This window comes from Chaetodon trifascialis, chromosome 8 (assembly GCF_039877785.1).
Source record: "Chaetodon trifascialis isolate fChaTrf1 chromosome 8, fChaTrf1.hap1, whole genome shotgun sequence".
NCBI lineage: Eukaryota > Metazoa > Chordata > Actinopteri > Chaetodontiformes > Chaetodontidae > Chaetodon > Chaetodon trifascialis.
Genome location: NC_092063.1, coordinates 26,664,323 through 26,684,517, shown reverse-complemented (window position 1 = coordinate 26,684,517; position 20,195 = coordinate 26,664,323). Strand labels below are relative to the sequence as shown.

Sequence of the window (20,195 nt, the reverse complement as noted above, 5' to 3'; positions counted from 1 at the left end):
GCACGTTTATTTGTTGGCCTGCTGTATTGTTTGCACTGCCATGCCAATTTATTGTGCAAATTTTTAGGGGCAATATTTAATTCAAACAATGTGTAATTATGATCTGAATAAATCTCAAATGAATATTATAGAAAGTTTCACAGTTCATTTATTTACTTTACACTAAATCTATCAACAGCTGTTAGCTCGAAGACAAATAAGAGTCCTTAACAAACCAGTTAAACTGAGCCTTATACAAGCTGACATGCAAAGGCCTTTGGCCTTGATTTTGGCAGGGTCTGCTTGCTGCTCTAATTATGGACTGTTTGGGTCTGTGTTTACCAGCCATCACCCCCCCCCCCCCCCCCCCCCCCCCCTCGGCCCCCTGCAGGACAGGAGAATGTTCCATGACAAAGACTAGAGGTTGCACAAGAGATGTCAAGCTTAACCAGTCGTTAAAGGAGAGCAAAACATTTTTTCAGGGTCACTTGCCACCCAAGACTAGATTTTGTAGGTAATTTTAGTCATACTAATGCATGTTTGCATAAATATATGCTAAAGTATTCAGTGTTTTCTTCAGAACCAAGATATCAGCAAAGTTGAAACCTCTTTGAAACAACATGTACACTTTGAAACAGCATGGACAGACAGACTGAAACCTAATATAATGAGAACAACAGTAATGGATTCATACCTTTGAGGAAGTTGATGTAACTGTTGGTATCAGCTTCCTTTGACAACACCTGGACAGTGATCAATTCAGTAATAAACAATATGATGTGCCAACAATTACTGCATCAAATTTACCCAAAACTTTATAGTCCTATTTAAATAATCCTTGACCCAACCTCAGATTTCAAATCTAAGAATCAGTCCAGCCCCTCCATACTTTCTCATGGCGCTGATTTGTCAGTCAAAGGTCTGTCCATTGTCAAGTCTCTGGTTTCCAAAGCTGACGGCCACCTCTGGTGAGCTGTCACACACTGTTAAGCCTCTTCCTCAGCTCTGTGAGACTTTGTGAAGCATGACATGCTCATTTTAGCACCACAGACTCCGCTCCAGCCAGCACACAAACACAAAAGACAGCTTCATTAGGATTCCAGGAAAACCACAGAGTCCCTCTTAAAGCTGAATTTATCCGGACAGTTTGGCATGGCTTGGCCTCTCAACTGCAACCTCCAAGCCCTGTCTAGCACTTCAGGCCTGAAAGAATGTTTTTGTGACAGGGAGTGAATGTAGTCCCTCCTTTCAAGATGAAATCACTCCCTGTTTTCAAAGGTTTTCTGCAAATAAATCAATTTGGTTTGTAGGCTTATGTGAAAACCTGCAGGAATTCTTCTGAGACAAATAAACAGGACCAATGTTTGTGGATATCGACTACAAATTACTGTAGATATGTAATTTATGAGTTTGTTGGGTTGCAGGTGTCTTAACAGAATTCCTGTGGGGTTTTATGGTTTACCATCCTCCATCCTGTTTATGTTAAGGAGACCCTCAAAGAGAAAATGTGTTCCAAAACAAAATATCTTCCTCTGACTCTCTCAACCTCCAATACATCACCCCCCCCCCCCCCACCACCACCATCCCAACTCTTTCTAACAGTTATTGAATTTTACAAAAACAATTGTCAGCTGTTCAATACACTTCAATCTAAACAGTAGTAGGTTTGTTGATTCTGCACTAGAATGCATCTGGCTCCAGTAATTTGATATCATCTCTCCTCAGGCTCTGTTCTGCCAAAATCTCTGCCAAACAATCATGAGTTTCTTCTCCCTCTGAGGTCCTATCTCCTCCCTCCTTGTACTCACCCATATAAATCCCCACTGCATTGTTCTGCACACAACCCTTCCCACCATCTACTTGCAAGACTTGTGAGTTTCTTACACATTTTCCTGGAGCTGTCCCTCGTACTTAAGTTTTAATTTCCACTGCACCTGACATAACTGAGGTAAGGGAACTTTTGTTATATAGCACAGTGTGACAAATTTTACACAATTGTTTTTCTATTATCTTCAAAGTATTTTTCATCACTGAATTAAATATCGAACTTAATCAAACACTCCTGAAATTGTTGTAAATATTAGATACTTTTGGTTTGATGATATCTGAAATTGCTAAAGATTGAGTGATTGATAAAGAAATGTAGTAAGCAGCATCATTTTCAGGGTTGTGGCAACATGAAAGGCTGCATGGCTTTGGTCTTCTGTGTAGCAGCCGTGACTGCATGGATAATCACTGCAGGTAAGAATAGTACACACAACCTGGCACTGCAGCACATGGTGGAACATGGTTCGTTTGGATAAACACAACACATTTAGGGTTGTCTTGATTCATGCTTTTGTTGCAGAACAGTCTTTGTTTCCGTGACACTACCTGCTGTACTGGTAGTGTATTGATGAAAACCAAACCAGTTGTACATGAGTTTCAGTTGCTCTACACGTCACAACTTGATTGTCTTCCCTCATCTGCCCACTTTCAGGGTTAATCACTACATCAGACATATCAGATATCATATTTTGACATCACATTTGAACTGTCTGCCTTGGAGTGGTCAGAAAGGCATTGAAAAAAAAACTGGCTTGCTATGTGGTGCCTTTATTTATTTCTTTACTTATTTTTTTATTTTTTTATTTATTTATTTGGGAGGGGGCAGTAATTTTAGTTAATGCAAGTAGAACTGCTCCTGTGAGTTCAACCTCAATGGGCAATTGCCTATAGGGAAAACTCCAAAATATGTCAATCAGTCTGTAGGACTGACAATTAATCAATCCCAAATAAGTTTTTAAAAAATAACAGATAGGGAGAGAAAATGCTTTTTCCTTTTTAAACTGCAATCTTTGTACCACTGTCTGATATTTAACCTTTTGCACTGTGGCACAGTTGTCATCACACTCAAAAACAGTGATTTTAGTCTGCATGGTGGCAAAAGCATTGTTGCTGGCTTTGTACCTGTAGGTGGTAGCTCAGGAGGTGGGATTGATCATTATGTACTTTGGAATTATATTCACATTGGACGGTTCTGCACTGCCTGATTATGGCTCATGCCAATGTTCAGTGCCAGTGCAGGAAGTAGAATGTCTTGTATGTGGTGGAGTGTAAAGTATGGGTGTGGAGGTTGAGGTGGTGGAGGGGCCTGTAGTGCTTCCGATTTTCATGATTTTCAGTTTGTGTCCTGTCAAAGAATTGCAATTACTTTTTGCTTGTTTAAAAACGTTACTGCAATCTTTATGATAACCTTAACCAAGTCAACATTCACATTAAACATTAAAAAGTATTGTCTAGCTTACAGGGTTTCACAGAGCTACTGTATCTAATATCAGTGGTGTCAACTGGTGATAGGGTGGAGTTATATTGTTGAAAGAAGTATATTTTCGAGAGGAACGTATCCAGCCAGCTATTCCAAAGTGAAAAGCCTATGAGCCAGGCTACAGGTCACTTTTTGTGTTGGCTGCAGCCCACAGTGGAACATTTTCTGTATTATCAAAACAGTCAAAAGACTAAAAAACAAAAATAAAAACATGTTATCAGACTTCTTTTGGGTCCCGCTAGCATTTTACTGGCACATTTATGTTTTATATATATATATATTTTTTTTAATTAAGTTTACCTTTTTTTTTTCTTTTCATCAAACGTTTTTGCCAATTAATCATCTTACATTCTGATAAGCTTTTCTGCTGTATGGCTCTGTCCATTTAGGGCTCACTCAGCCAATGAGATCAATAACTCCTCCAGAGCAGCCCTGCCTCTGCAAACTGTCTGCAGACTTAAAGTCCAGCACTGAGCCAGCGGGCTCTGGCTGACCTATGAGATGGGGTCATGCTCCCAAATCATTCCTCACATTTGACTCTTTCCCCACTGGCCCTGCTGGTCTGCTGGAGTCATATCAAAGCACAGAGGGGGTACCATCCACTGTGGCAGAATCCCATTTCTCACCAGTGGAGGGGCTACCGCCTTGCTGTGGTCCAGAAAGCACTGTGATAAATCAATTAACCGTGTGGGGGAAAGACTCTGCAGGCAAGCGGTGAACTGACAGGCATCTCCGCAAATTGCAGGTCCTGCCATCTTCTCTAGAGGAGGCTGATGGGGTGTCATGGTTCTTTTATGACAGCACCAGGCCCACTTTTGTTATCGCATGCAATTATTAAGAATTTGCACCCCTGGCACCTCCGCTTATCCACTCTCCCCCCTTTTGACCAACCCTGGCAGGGCATTGTTAGGGCCTGCTGGACACGCTGGGAATGCCACTGGAGACAGTTATAGCAAAAAGAAAACAACTCTGAGTGTCATGGGTAATGTTAAGGAATGGAGTGGGGGGCCCATCCCTGCTTTGGTTACATGGTGGAGCCAGGGGCTACAGGTCCCACCCCCCCCACCCCCACCCACCCCCACCCACCCCCATGGGCCACAACAACCAGTAACAACAACATCATTGTCCTCCAGTTGCTGTCTGGTTTATTTATTGCAGTGGCTGAGAGAAGAATGCTTCATTAGGCTTTCAGAGGCTGATCTACACATAAGCTTGTAGACATAAAACAAAAACACTAATCAGCCAAAGAACTGACTAATCCTCTCTTCTTTGTACTGCTTGATTATGTTGACTTGTTTCATTACAAAAATCCAGAGTTTATTGTGATGTGTTTTTTTTCCATTCTAGATGCCAAGGAGTTATCCATCACTACTATAAAGGTATTGCTTCTTTCCTTCTTTTTGCCTTTTCTCTAGACTAGAATGCCAAAGAGGTGTTTGTAAAAGAATAAATATAGTTCATTAAAAGTTTTTTTCTTTTTTTTTTGTAGTTTGGCTGTCATTTCTATCAGTAATGATAAAATTATACTGACCAAGTTAATTGGTCCGATCAATGAAAGTGTTGACATCATTCAAGATAAGAGAACCCCAAAAGGTCAAGAAACACGAGCAATCAGACAATCACGCTGTCGAGAACATGCTTTTTAATCTGGTGAAAAACGCAAAGCACACACCTTACAAATCCACTCTCAGGACAGCTTCTTGTCTACACAAGTGTCGGTAAGAGGCAAGTCATCAGCTTTATAGCTTCTAAGTCCAACTTTCACCTGCTATACTTATTTGCACATGTGTATTTTTTTTCATCCAAAACTGTGGATGAACAAAGAGGTCCGCCTCATGCTGTAGGTTCAAGACACCACTTTCAGATCAGGTGATGTGCTGGCCAAAAGTTCATCCAAGGGTGGAGCAAAGCACAGCCACAACCTACTTCATTCACTGTGCCACCTCACTTGAATGAGCATTGCATGTCAATGCTTTTTCTGTCATCAGTGTAAATACATGATGACTGTGGTAAATGGAATCCGATGTAAATCTTTTAGAACACACAGGACACACTGAGATTATATGGATATCTTGTCTATGTTGTCAATTTGCTGTGACCGTGTTGTGTGTTGCCATATGTGGTTTTGAGTAAAACATTTCAATCATTGTAAAACATGGACATTCATGCATTTGCAACCATGTGGTTTCTCTGTGTGTTTTTAGTCATATTATTAGGAAAGCAGTGTCTTTTTTCTTAAGATTTTCTCCATGGAAGCACACCATCAAATGATTTTGCTTTCACTATGCATGACTACATTACCACTTGCCAGAAGCATGTGGCAAGGCATCCAAGATATCACAGACTACAAACCTACCAACACCAACCCCACAACCGGCAAGGCCTCCATCTGTGATGAGCTCAACATATATACTATACGAGACTATACTATACTATACTATACTATACTATACTATACTATACTATACTATACTATACTATATGTCCGCTTTGATAGGGACAACCAGGAGGCAGCCATCAAGGCTGTGCTCCCTGCAGATCACCAGCCCCTCACTTTCTCCCCCACCAATGTGTATGCTGTACTGAGCAGGATTAATGCATGAAACACAGAATAAGATGAGGCTCCATATCATTGAATGTACACAGGAGGATTCATGAATGTATTTTGATTTTCATTTATACGTTAAAGAGTCTATCCTCATTGATCATTGTCATCATTGCATGGCACACACTACCTCCCTGAGTCCCTGTTTCCCTGCATGCTACCCGATGCACTCCCTGCCTGCTCACTGTTCCCCGGATTCCTTGTCACAGGCCTGCTCCTCTGTCTGCTCCTCTGCCTGACATTGGCCATGGCCAGCCACCTCTCCTCCTTCCACTTGTTGCTGAATAATGGGGCAGGGGCAGGGGTAGGACCGTCCAAGTAAGAGATGGGATTTGACCATCCTGGTGTCATTATAGAAAATGAATGGCGACTGCCTCTACTTTATGGGCCCGTGGTTAGTAATTAAAAAAAAAGTTGAAAATTAGAAATTAAAATCACTGCTCAGTAAGCCATATTAGAATTCCAGTGCTGCTAATTGACAATTTCAAATCATCAGATAGCTAGCAATCAATTATAGCTCAAACATATTTAATCATACGCAACAGGCTGAGTTTTCATTTCCCTGTGAGCAGCTACCAGATGCTGGGCAGCTGTTTGACCTTTGATCTTTCTTAGTGCTCTAATTCCTGCACAGATGTGATCACATTAAATCATACTCTCCACTACACTGATTGATTGAAAAGGATGGAGACATCTGATTGGCTACAGGTAATTAACCATAGAAAAAAATGCATTGTGAATCATCAGCAGCAGGAAATCTCAAAACACCCACACACGAATGCAATGAAGTTCATGCATAACAAGCACTTTGTGAATATAAGTTTAGCAGTCTGTATATAAATGTGTTTTCTGCATGAAAACTGAAAATACTTTTAATTTGCATGTTTTTGGAATTTCCTTTATTATTTGAAAAAAGAAAAGAAATGCATTTTGTGAACCCTCTTCATATATACAGTGCCTATCACAAGTATTCACCCCCTTGGATGTTTTCCCCTTTTATTGCATTCATAAATCAATCATGGTCAAAACAATTTGGCTTTTTTAACACAAAGATTTATTGGAAAAAACTCTTTAATGTCAAAGTGAAAACAGACTTCTACAAAGTAATGTCAATGAAATAAAAATATATAAATAAATATGATTGTTTGCATAATTATTCACCCCCTTTTTAATTTAATGGTCTAATTCAATTGAGGTCCATCAAATTGTTGCAAATAGTCTCACAATTAGTGAAATGAAGATCACCTGTGATCTGAGTGGTGTGGGTGTGTTTCAAGTGATTGAGGTATAAAACACCTGTGTCTGAAGGGTCCAGTGACTGGTTGATCAGTATTCCTGGCTACCACTACACCATGAAGACAGAAGAACACTCCAAGCAACTCAGGGAAAGGGTTATTGAGAAGTACAATTCAGGGGATGGATACAAAAAAATTTCCAAGGCATTGAACATCCCCCGGAGTTCAGTGAAATCAATCATCAAGAAATGGAAGGAATATGGCACTTGTGTGAATCTGCCTAGATCAGGCCGCCCTCGTAAACTGAGAGACCATGCAAGTAGGAGACTAGCGAGAGACCAAGACCCCTACGACTACTCTGAAGGAGTTACAAGCTTCAGCTGCTGAGATGGGAGAGACTGTGCATACAGCAACTGCTGCCCGGGTTCTTCACCGGTCAAAGCTTTATGGGAGAGTGGCAATGAGAAAGCCACTGTGGAAGAGAAGTCATATTAGATCTCGACTAGAGTTTGCCAAAAAGCATGTGGAAGACTCCACGGTCAAGTGGAAGAAGATTCTTTGGTCTGATAAGACCAAAATTGAGCTTTTTGGCCATCAGACAAGACGTTATTTTTGGTGGAAACCAAACTGCACATCACCAAAAACACACCATCCCCACTGTGAAGCATGGTGGTGGCAGCATCATGCTGTGAGGATGTTTCTCAGCAGCCGGACCTGGAAGGCTTGTAAAGATAGAGGGCAGAATGAATGCTGCAAAATACACCGAAATCCTGGGGGACAATCTTCTTCACTCTGCAAGAGAACTACGGCTTGGGAGAAGATTTATTTTCCAGCAAGACAATGATCCAAAGCATACTGCAAAAGCTACACAGGAATGGTTAAAAAAGAACCAGGTAAATGTTCTGGAGTGGCCGAGTCAAAGCCCAGACCTCAATCCTATAGAGAATTTGTGGCTGGACTTGAAAAGGGCTGTTCATGCCCGATACCCGCACAACCTGACAGAGCTTGAGCAGTTTTGCAAAGAAGAATGGAGCAAAATTGCAGTGGGCAGATGTACAAGACAGACTCACTGCTGTGATTGCAGCCAAAGGTGCATCTACGAAATACTGACTTGAAGGGGGTGAATAATTATGCAAACAATTATTTTCATTTATATAATTTTCTTTCATTAACATTACTTTGTAGAAATCTGTTTCCACTTGGACATTAAAGAGTTTTTTCCAATAAATTTTTGTGTTAAAAAAGCCACATTTTTTTGACCATGATTGATTTATGAAAGCAATAAAAGTGTAAAACATCCAAGGGGGTGAATACTTATGATAGGCACTATCATATAATATAATATATAATATAAATAATATAAATACATAAATATATATATATATATATATATATTTCAAAGCAAGAAAACTGGAAAAAGTAATTGAATTTGATAATATTTTACAGAAAGTCAAGAAACAATGTTCAAAAAAATAGCAGTGTTGACATCTGTCTTTACAAACTCAAAAATATACTGTATAAACTAAGAAATGCTTGAAGATTCAACTTTCCTGAGAATCATAAATTAATATTTAGTTGCATAACCACAGTTCCTGATAACTGCTTCACATCTGTGGTGCATGGAGTCGACCAACTTCTGGCACCGGTCAACAGGTATTGCAGCTCAGGACAATTGTACTACATTCCACAATTCCTCTGCATTTCTTGGTTTTGCCTCATGAATAGCATTTTTTATGTCAGCCCACAAGTTTTCTATGGGATTAAGGTCCAGGGATTGTGCTGGCCACTCCATTACTTGAATGCTGTTTTTCTGGAACCATGATTTTGCTTGCTTGCTGGTGTGTTTGGGGTCATTGTCTTGTTGAAACACCCATTTCAAAGGCATTTCTTCTTCAGCATACGGCAACATGACTTCTTCCAATATCCTGATGTACTCAAACTGATCCATGATCCCTGGTATAAATAGGACCAACACCACAGTATGAGAAACATCCCCATATCATGATGCTTGCACCACCATGCTTCACTGTCTTCACTGTGTACTGTGGCTTGAATTCAGTGTTTGCAGGACGTCTGACAAACTGTCTGTGGCCCTTAGACCCAAAAAGAACAATCTTACTCTCATCAGTCCACAAAATATTACGCCATTTCTTTTTAGGCCAGTCAGTGTGCTCTTTGGCAAATTGTAACCGCTTCAGCATATGTCTTTTTGTTAATAATGGGACTTTGCAGGGGCTTCTTGCTGGTAGCTTGGCTTCACATAGACGTCGTCTGATTGTTACAGTACTCACAGGCAACCTTAGATCTTCTTTGATCCTCCTGGAGCTGATCATTGGCTGAGCCTTTGCCAGTTTGGTTATTCTCTGATCCATTCGAATAGTCGTTTTTCTTTTTCTTCCTCGCCTTTCTGGTTTTGGCTGCCATTTTAAAGCGTTTGATATCATTTTAGCTGAACAGCCTATCATTTTCTGCACTTCTTTATAGGTTTTCCCCTCTTTTATTAATTTTTTTAATCAAAGAACGCTCTTCTTCTGAACAGTGCCTTGAACTTGCCAATGCACAGCCAGCATATGCAGCGTCAGTTGTCTTGATCCTTAAATAAGGGCCACCTGTTTAACACCTATTTTTTTCACAGAATCAATGACCTCACTAAGTGAACTCAGCACTGCTATTTTTTTGAACATGCCCCTTTCAGTTAATGATTCAGTTTCACAGAATCAGCAGCATGCATGTCATGCCTGTTGGGTCTGTTGGTTTTCTATACCTTTGCTAAACCTTCTAGAAACTTACTTGCAGTGTAGAAGTTGAAATTCTAACAGAAACAGTGATTTATCTTTCTAGTGATGTGGGACTGCTATTATATATATATATATATATATATATATATATATATATATATATATATATATATATATATATATATATATACTCTCTTCATCTTAAAAACATTTTATGAACTTGACTATTGCTTCAGCCCAGTTTTGCCACAATGATCCCTCACAGTCCCCATCACAGTGTGGTTGTTTGTTCTGTTTCCTCAGGAAGACCCATACACCATGAGCAGAGGCTCTGAGCTGGAGGGCTACTGCATCGATCTGATCTCTCAGCTCTCCAAGAAGCTAGGATTCAAGTACAAACTGCACCTGGTGAAAGACAACCGCTACGGAACAATGGACGCCAGCGGCAACTGGAACGGCATGATTGGTGAGGTCATCAAAGGGGTAAGCCATTTTACCATAATGAGTTGAGTTTTAATTACTAATTAAATTATTTCAGCATTGATTGTTTTTATTATTTTGCACATGAATCATGATCAGTTTCAACATAACTTAATAATTCATATAATATTGGATAGTTTGGTGATCAGTTCAGTATCTGTTTCCATTTATTTTACAGTTCAACTGACACTAAATTTTCCCTTAGTTCAGGATATAACTTCATTGCATGCTTTTTAGAAAATATTTGTCCCAACACATTTTGTCCGAACGACATTCTTGGGGCATATTGTATACAACATACTGTATACAGTATTTAGTAGTAAATATTAAAACATAAAGAGATTAAAATGACACTGCATCAGCTGCTGTCTAAGTGATATGCATCTTCAAAAATTCATGTTGCTCTGCACCTTGCACTGTGCCATCACATTATTATGTGTGTTTTCTGCATGATATATCAGGAGGCTGACCTGGCTTTGGCCCCGCTGACCCTCACTGCAGTCAGAGAGCAGGTTGTGGATATGACCACCCCCTTCATGCAGACAGGCATTGGCTTCATTCTTCGCAAAGACTTGGCCTCTGAGGAGAGCACCTTCAGCCTGCTGTCACCCTTCTCCACTGACATGTGGGTTGGTGTCCTCATTGCATTCCTGCTAACGGGTCTCTGCATATTCCTGGTGGGCAGGTAAGTGTCCTCACACACTGTTGACTTCATCCATTGTTTCGTCCTCAATACTGTTTATTATAAGGCCAAGAAGAAGAGTTTACAATCTAAAAATATAGACAAATTACACAAGATAGTTCTAGAGGGGTGTTTTTGATATTTGTCATTGTCTTTAAATATGACCAAATGAACTTAAATCACAATAATTTAATGTCTGACCACCCAATAAATGTACGTCAGGTTAAAGTTGACTCCACTGTGATCAAAGTCACAGCAACTTTTAAAATTGACTCTGAAAGGTGAAACAAACAACTGAAAGTTGTTGGAAAGTCAGGGCATGAGCCAAAGAACAGGCAGTTTTTTTTTAATACAGGCATCATCGGTTGTTGTCAATAGACAAGATGGATGAAAGCTCTTACTGTGCTAGTTTAGATGAAATTACAAGAGAAAGGTATAAACAGAAAATCAAATCTTCTGACCGCAGGTGGTTAACAAGCCATTTTTTCTGGTGTTTCTTGCATTTTTTACCCTTATGAACAACTTTTGGTACTCGATAAAAGCTCCTTGTGGTTTCTCAGTTTGATCAATTTGAGCAACCGTAAACCACACAAAACACAGACATTTTGAATGTGTGTTAAAATGCTTCCTATGCAGAAAATCACCTCCTTCCCTCCATCTGTACTGTAGTTCGCGCCACAACAGAAGACTGATGTGACGTCAAATCCAAACAACCTATTGGAAGCTATTCACTTTTTACCTCATGAGACAACTATTTTCCTCAGCACATCTAAATATTTATTCAGCCAATGTGAAGTCAGTCAATCTCTCACTTGCAGTCTTCAACAGCATTAATTATTACTACATAACTAAATCAACCTGAACCTGAAAAAAAGGACCATTCACTGGTTTTGATATTTCACTGTTTTCCCCTAATTAGTTGCCTACTTGTACAACTGCTCTTGAACACATTCTGCAGGTGGAACCACATTTGGATCACACATGGAAACATGTTGCTCAATTCAGGGCATCTTAACCAATAAACCCCTGGTGGCCATACTATCAGTCAGAGGATGACAGGTAGTTATCTTCTTAGGCTCATGGATTAATGAACTGCGTGCAGGCCAGCAACCCTGGACCAGACCTCATTCGACTGTTAACACTTCTTGTCAGAAAGTCAATCAAAAGACCACAAAGAGATGCAAAACAATAACAAAGATTAGAGAGCTATCTGATCTCAAAAATGCGAAGCAATGTGTCCAAGAAGAAAGTAGTAAATGCATCTGCCTCTCCAAGAAACAAAAGTAATCTTTACTCCTTCCGTACTGTAACAGTCTATAGAAATGGTCACTGTCCTTGTGATGATGGCAGTTAAAATGGTGGCCCTGAAATCAGCTTTTTTCTTCAAACAGACATATACATATAAATCTTGCTGCTGCATTATTGCTGGTAATAAAGCCTTTCATTTGTCTCCAGGATCAGCCCCACTGAATGGGCTGTGCCAGACATGGAGGAACACAGCTTCACTTTACTGCACAGCTTCTGGTACATCACAGGAGCTCTTACCCTGCAAGGTAATGCAGCAGTCCTCTAACCTGAACCACAGGCACAGAAACACACTCTGCTGCCAGCTGGCTCTTTCTATACGCTGCACTGCAACCTTATTACTGTACAATGTGTTACAATGGCTTTCACAAATGTTTCACAACTTCACTGTGCAAAACTCAGAAGCCAGACTGACACATTCAATTCTTGTTCATAAACAAAATATGCAACTGATGGAAATAGTCAGTGTGGTGGCTCGAGGTGAATAAAAACTCAAAGTGTGTGTCATATATGAAACAGAGAAGGTATGTAAGTATAATCATCATTCTACCTTCTGTATTTAGGATTTACAGTCCTATAGTGTATCAGGTTGTGCTTTAGAAAATGTGCTTTATCTGTTTTTAGTTTAATTCTATTTGTGTAATTTTAGAGGAAAGACTTTGTTTTGATTTTTTTCAGAATTATTGGATGAGAACCATTTTTAAATGCAACAAAATTCAATGATGAACATATTCAAGTGTTGTGATACTTTAATAAACTTGATGCATCATGCACTCCTGCATCTCCTTCAATCCACTTTCATTTTACATTCTGTTTGTTCTGAAATGAGAATAGCATTTTGGGTTTTGCACACTGAATTGTGAGAACTGTGTCAGAGCATTCACAAAACACTGAGAATATCATACAAAATTCAAGGTGATTATCAATAGTAATAAACCAGGTCTTCATTGTTTTAAACTGAGTATGAGCTCACATGATGAATATTAATTTTAGCTGACCACTGACTTTGTGCTTCCAGGTGCTGGCCCTCACCCTAAAGCCCTGTCTGGACGGCTGGTCAGTGCCATCTGGTGGTTGTTTGCTGTATTGCTGCTGGCCTGCTACTTCGGCAACTTAACCTCCTCGTTGCACTCCAACAGCAAACATGTGTCCATTAAGGGCTTTGAGGACCTCGCTAACCAGGATATGATCGATTATGGCACACTCAAAGCTGGATCCACCATGCTTTTCTTTAAGGCACATTCACATTCTTCTGAGATAGCTTCTTATAACTGTGCTCCTGATATCATGCACACTCAGAAATCATTGAGCAGATGACATGATTTTTTAATCATGTTTTTTTTTTTTTTTCCAGAATTCCAACAACCCTGTATACCGGCGTATCTACCAGCACATGGAGCGTAAGAAGAGCTTTGTGTCCAGCATGGAGGAGGGTGTTCGCCGTGCCCAGGAGGGAAACTTCGCCTTCATTGGTGAAGCAGTGTCCCTGGACTTGGCAGTGGCTCGCTACTGTAAATTGACGCGTTCACAGGAAGTCATTTCTATGAGGGCCTACTCTATCGCAGCACCTCAGGGTCAGTCACTCGAGCTGTTTTCTCTACTCTGGGAAGGCATGTTATTTTTGCATGTCACTTCACACAAATCATCCATCCATCCATTTTCTGTACCGACTATCCCTTTTGGGGTTGCGGGGGGGCTGGAGCCTATCCCAGCTGTCAACGGGCGAGAGGCGGGGTACACCCTGGACCGGTCGCCAGTGATCGCAGGGCTCACACAAATCACTCCACAGTAAAATTGTGACATGTTTTGGATTGTTTATCAATTAAGGCTCATATGTTTATACTTGTAAAATACTGAAGTCATTAATGCATTTTCCAAGAGTTTTTTCTATTTTGGGGGGAAAATGACATGATCACATTACGTGCTGCTTTCAGCTTTTTCATCTGGCTTGAAGTTGACATTTCAAGGGCATCCATATGCTTCAAACAAAGTACCAACAGAGCCTGAAACCCCTCCTTTACAGCTCTCTGGCATCCCCGTCAAAACAGGGTTTGAACTTCTCTGTCAAGCTCTCTTCTTTGATTCCTCACACAAGTAATTTTATACGTGTGCAGCAACAGAATGAAAGTGTCCTCCCTTACGCCCATTTGCACTTCTGCCTCACGTCTAAATGAGAAGTGTGTTATGCTTGTATTTTATTTATATCCTGTTTTAATTACGACACTGCAAGATTTTGTTTTGGTTACACAACAGTAACTTTATGATGTTTTTATAAGACATCAGCCCACACTAACATAAAAAAAATGGGGGGCACAATGAAGTCAGAGATATATACAAATAGCATTAATGTTATTTTCTTAATTAATGCAAATTTTTATCATCTACCCAGTCAACTGAATCAGATATTACAATAATGTTAGTATACAAATGGCCACATAATTTGCTGCATCATAATACACCCAATAATCCAATAACAACGAGGTCTCATTCCCATTCACACCTCTAACTGGATGAACCAGAACCAGCTGTGAGCCAGACCTTGTCACCTAACATCAGTGTTGGACCACACTAACACTGCTGTAACCGAATGGGAATGAATCCCGGCAGCCACGTTCAAAAATGTGTTGGAGTGGCAGAAACCAGATTAATGGACACAGTTACAGCAGCGGGAGTATGATCATGGTTTTGGGACTTTCAACAGCTTTCCTCCTCTATCACAACACCTCCCTTTGCTTCACCAGGTTCCCCGCTGGTCAAAAACTTAACCATAGCCATCCTCCAGCTCAGTGAGTCCGGCGAGCTGGCATACCTGCGGGACAAGTGGTGGGCCAGCAGCTGCATGGATGCCAACAGGGCCCACACCACTGAGGCCCTTCACCCCCATGACCTGCGGGGCCTCTTCCTCCTCCTGGGCCTGGGACTGGGTGTCGGCCTCTTGCTGGCGCTGCTCGAGCTCCTATCCAGGGCCCGCAACCAAGCTAAGGATGGCAAGGTAGGGAGGAGTGTCAGAATCAGTAACTGTTGTTTTTCAGGGAGGCAAGGCAAGCATTAGATGACTTGTAATGAAATTTTTACATTTATGTTCCAGTCAGGATCAACCATGATGACTTTGGTGAGTCCCACTGGTGCCACCAACAGTTTGAAATTCATGGCTTTTAACAAAATATCTCAACTATTGAGTTGTAATAACTGAGGTGATCCCCTGACCTCTCCTATAGTGCCACCATGAGGTCAAATTTGTTATTTGTCCAACACTTTGGTTAATGACCAAGTGCCACATCCCGTCACCCTCTACTGCACTTACTAGCACATGTTTACATGCTACCACGCTAAACTAAGATTGTGAAAATGATAAACACTATACCTGCTACAAATATGCATATTGGCATGCTGACATTACTAGCTCAAAGCTCTAAGCTGCTAGCATGGCTATGGACTCTAAATCTTATTTTCTTTTCTTTAACAGAAATCATGCTGCTCAGTGTTGACGTCAGAGCTGAACCGGCGATTTGGCAGTGGAGGGGAAAGTGCAGAGCAAGACAGCACAGACAAAAGCAAGGCCTAAAGGAAAAGTTTGCATGGTGATAAGGTAGTGTAGACAGAGATGAGAATCAGCTGTGAGCCTCGGTCCTGTTCCTTTAAACGCACTAGATTTCTGCGTTTCTTTAGTAAAAGCCATGTGTTGTGTGGTTGGTCAGTATGTTTTGAACTCTTTCAGAAAAGTTTGGGGACCACATTGAATGCTTCAACTAGCAGCTACAGCATATTAAGCAACAAACCAAGAGTGTCAAAATGCTAATACTAATCACTAATCACTGATTTGTTTACTGTTACAAATATCCACGTACCACCTGTAACTAACTTACGTATATTTCTCCTGGAACTATAATACTGTTATGACTGTTTCTATTTGTTTGTATATTGCAAAAATAAATCCCTCAATATCCCAAATGCTCTCTTCTTTCAGAGTATACAACTTTACTGTTCTTGGCTACATCATAGCAGGCTAAAACATGTAATATATGAGAGGCAAGTCAAGGTTTATTGTCACATACATAATCATACAAAGAACAACATGTAGGGAATTTCTTAGAACATATCGACATAAATAAGAAGGAATCTATGAATGGAACAGAAAAGAACCTTAAACCCAAAGAGTTCAAATGAAATAGAAATATATAAAACAGACTAAACATGAATGGTGGAAAAATTAACAGTATGTTCAATTATGATTTTCAATGTTAAATGCACATTTCAGAAGAATGAAACAGTGAAGCAATGTAACTAGTAGCGAGTTTCAGAAAAATGAAACCAGCAGCAGTGATTCCTCCCTCACCTCAACAGAGAGAAGAGTCTATGGTTGGGGTTAATATTACAAGCTAGCTCCTGAAACCTGCCATTCCTTTATTCCTCTGCATCATTCAGTGGTGAGATCTATATGAAGGAGATGCAAATGGTTGCATGGTTTCTCTGTCCTGTATGAATGTACATTCACAGTAAGTCTGAGTGTACATTACAGCTTTACAGCTGCAACACAGTGAATACGTTGTTGCTGCATAAGGAGTTCATGATGAACATTGTTTCCATTCAGTCAATATACAAAAACTGATTCACTCTTCATGTGGTTTCAGTGTGCAGCTTGTTATGTACCTATTTGACCACTTGGAGGTGCTATTGGATTTCTATGGATGTGAAGCTTAGCAGGGTTTAATTCATTTTCCTGTGGTCAATGATTGGTTACTGTAGACCAACCATGCTGTGGCACACAGAGCACTCTCAGTGTGCATCAGGTGGACTCATGGCAGCTTTACCGCCATCAGTGTTGAGTTTGGTAACAAGTCTGCTGAGCATTTGGACACATTATATGAGTAAAACACTGTTGCATAGTTGTAGGTGCAGTTAATACAATTCAGTGGCTTTTGGTACCAGTGATGTTATTGTGAATAAAAGTAAACTCCACCACATAAATCTGAATTAACAGCCAAACAAAGCCAGGCAACAGCTCAGAGTTCCACCATCATGTTTATTTCAGTTTGGAAATATATATCACTAAAACACAACATTTTTCAAGTGAAGATATGTACCCTACATATAAGTATAGACACCCAAAATATGAATATAGATGGCCTAAAATAGATTTCCTCGAAATAAACGTAGATATTTATTTAGATAAATTTAGTAAATGGGCTTTTTTTGGAGAATGCCTTTACAAACTGTTAGAAAAACAATGAGTACAATGTGCACAATATGTAAATCGTCCATTTTCTGTGGTATTGTTATCAGTTTTTAATGAACTTGGACTAAGGTAAGGCTTCATGCTGTGGTACCATTGTATTTTCCAGCCAACAGGAGTTTTAGGCCTACATCAAATGACTTTTCTTGATATGTAGATCAGGTTGCATAATGAAAACCTAACCACCAATTTATGTAAAAAAAAACAAAACCAAAAAACAAACAAACAATCAAAAGAACATTGCAACACATATCCTCTTATCTTACCAAAAAGCACAGTTTTATAGCTTAAGTGTCCTTTGTCACTGGGATGAAGACCACACTGAGAAAACAGTTGAGATGAAACAGTGTTTTTTAAGCAGCAGCTCTTCTGAGAGTCCTAAGTTTACAATAAATAAATAAATATGTAAAATAAGAAAAGCTTCAGGGTTTGGAAAAATCACAGATCCTCTTCTCTTTGTATATAAACATGGGCCAAACCTACATAATAAATTGGTCAACTGGTCAATACATTGTCCAAACCTAAGCTACTTTTCCAAAAATCTACTTGAAACAAGGATTTCTTTTATGCCAAATGCTATAACACGTGAAAAACTAAAGAAATAGCACATTACATCAAAATGAATGTAAATCATTTTGGTAAGCTCTGTTCAGCACATAAAAAAAGTGAGCAAAATGTTTTTAAATTGGAATGTAGCCACATTCTTGGAACCTCCAGAAAACAACATTCTTGCGCTTGCACTGTGTCACTACAGGTTCTAAGAGCATGTTGACTGGTAAAAATGTCCTCTGGCTGTGTGAAATGACCTGCACTTGAACCTGCTAATCAGCTTCAGGACTCATTGATTTAGTGCTGGCAGGAGAAGCTGATGGCTGAGGCTGAGGAGGCAGGGGGTAGAGGCATGAGAGACAAACAGAGAGGTAGAAAGAAGACCAGTATTGATTTGGTGGCAGGCAGCTCCTGACAGCTGCACTAAGCTAGCATGTACTACTCTCAGCCACAGTCTGCTGCTCAGCCGACAGGGAAGTGCCTAAGGAGATTAAACTGTAAATCCCAAAGATTTCCTGCTCCCCACCCCCACCTCCACCCCCCACCATCACATCTCCCGACCAGCAAACACTCTCACTTCCAGAATTAAAAGCATATTGATGTATATGAGGATGTGAATGAAATGAATCAAGCTGATATCTAAGTCTCAACCCTGATGTCCTAAAGGCATGAAAAGGTCTTTAAAAAAAAAAAAAAATCATGGTTCTTCATCTATAGATCAAATTCATGCTCCACACACTTGCCTGCCACCTTGTGATCAGGTGCCCTCTGATACATTCAGCTGCAAATAAAGCTGTCTGCTCCTGCATCTTGTCTCCCATGAATCAGGACAAGAATCCCCCAAATTCCTGCATGAAACTGTTCCATTCAGTGACATGTGGTTGGAGGATATATAAAGCACAGCAGGTTCTTGTTGGTTGTCAGGATGTTTTAAATTTTGGTTGATCTCTTTCTCTTCTTCCCTTGCTGTGGGCCAGGTGGACTTCTTATAGGTGACAAATTTCAGCGCTAGAGACCACACTGAAGACAAGACATGAAGAAAGCCAATGTGCTACAGTTGATGATAAATGAAAGAGGAAAAGAACCCAAGACACAAGTGACGTGGCATTTTTTTCTGCAGAGTCCATTATTTTCAATACTGGGACATCTTGAAGTACATTATCAAGCTTGCATCACTGTTCCTATGGTTACCTGCAGTTCAATATGCTGCACTTTGTACGTTGACTTAGAACATTGGCAACACAGTTAACCTAAATGTTTGAGATGCTGTAATGATTTCAGGAGACACCTGCAAGCCAGTCATGGTAATGTGCTGCAGCCACGGTATCAAAATGCTTTAAAAGTGTTCTAATGTGAACAAGGAGTTTCCTTGTAAGTTTAATTTTTTTTTGGGCTTGGCTGATAATTGCAGGCTTTTTGTGCACTCCAGGTGATATCAATCAAACTGTTGTCAGGGTGTTTAGCAATTTATCTAAATTGTGTTTTCTTTAGTATGAAGTAATTGTAAATGGATTGTATTCATATAGCGCTTTTCTAGTCTGAAGACCACTCTAAGCACTTTTACAACACAAGTCTACAGTCAATCTTCCACACACATACGCTAGGCTACCTGCTCATTACAACTTTTTAGACATTCACACCACTCACACAGGTTTTGGGGTTCAGTATCTGGACCAAGGATACTTCAACATGTAGACTGCAGAGGCCAGGGATTGAACCACCGACCTCTTGATAAGTGGACAACAGCTCTACTTCCTGAGCCCCAGTCAAAGGAATATCAAACTAGTGTTGGTTTATTCATTTTAAGAATAACTTTATAAAAAGCTATAAAAAGGGCACTAGCTGCATGTGAAGCAGTTCCAAACCCTAGTTAAGACTCACTTTTCTATTTATTATGTGACTCTTTAAAGTATAACTATTACACTTTTGAAACACTTCTATTAATTATTTAAGCATTTAGAGGCACCTAGAGGCCAACACATTTCCTAGTGTGTAGGGAAGCCCAGTGTTTTCTCTACTGGAACGGCACCTTATCACATTTTCTTTTCTCCTCCACATTATACCACTGTAGAGGGCACTCTG

General features: G+C 40.1%; 1 protein-coding gene across 1 annotated transcript; it reads left to right on the top strand.

Annotated features, from left to right (window-relative positions):
• The first annotated feature begins 1,804 nt into the window (after positions 1 to 1,804).
• On the top strand, positions 1,805 to 16,282 carry LOC139335648 (probable glutamate receptor). Its single transcript, XM_070969358.1, has 10 exons — positions 1,805 to 1,927; positions 2,145 to 2,220; positions 4,634 to 4,665; positions 10,168 to 10,347; positions 10,806 to 11,029; positions 12,482 to 12,579; positions 13,350 to 13,567; positions 13,686 to 13,905; positions 15,073 to 15,323; positions 15,798 to 16,282. Exons 2-10 carry the CDS (start codon positions 2,157 to 2,159, stop codon positions 15,894 to 15,896), a joined length of 1,386 nt encoding a protein of 461 aa, XP_070825459.1. The 5' UTR covers positions 1,805 to 1,927; positions 2,145 to 2,156; the 3' UTR covers positions 15,897 to 16,282.
• Positions 16,283 to 20,195: the final 3,913 nt, after the last annotated feature.

What these genes read in the sequence shown, in the direction of transcription:
- LOC139335648 (XM_070969358.1), top strand. Translation starts at nt 2,157, where the DNA reads ATGAAAGGCTGCATGGCTTTGGTCTTCTGTGTAGCAGCCGTGACTGCA. An exon ending in TGCATGGATAATCACTGCAG is followed by an intron (nt 2,221 to 4,633) that starts GTAAGAATAGTA and finishes TTTCCATTCTAG; the next exon opens with ATGCCAAGGAGTTATCCATC. An exon ending in TGCATATTCCTGGTGGGCAG is followed by an intron (nt 11,030 to 12,481) that starts GTAAGTGTCCTC and finishes ATTTGTCTCCAG; the next exon opens with GATCAGCCCCACTGAATGGG.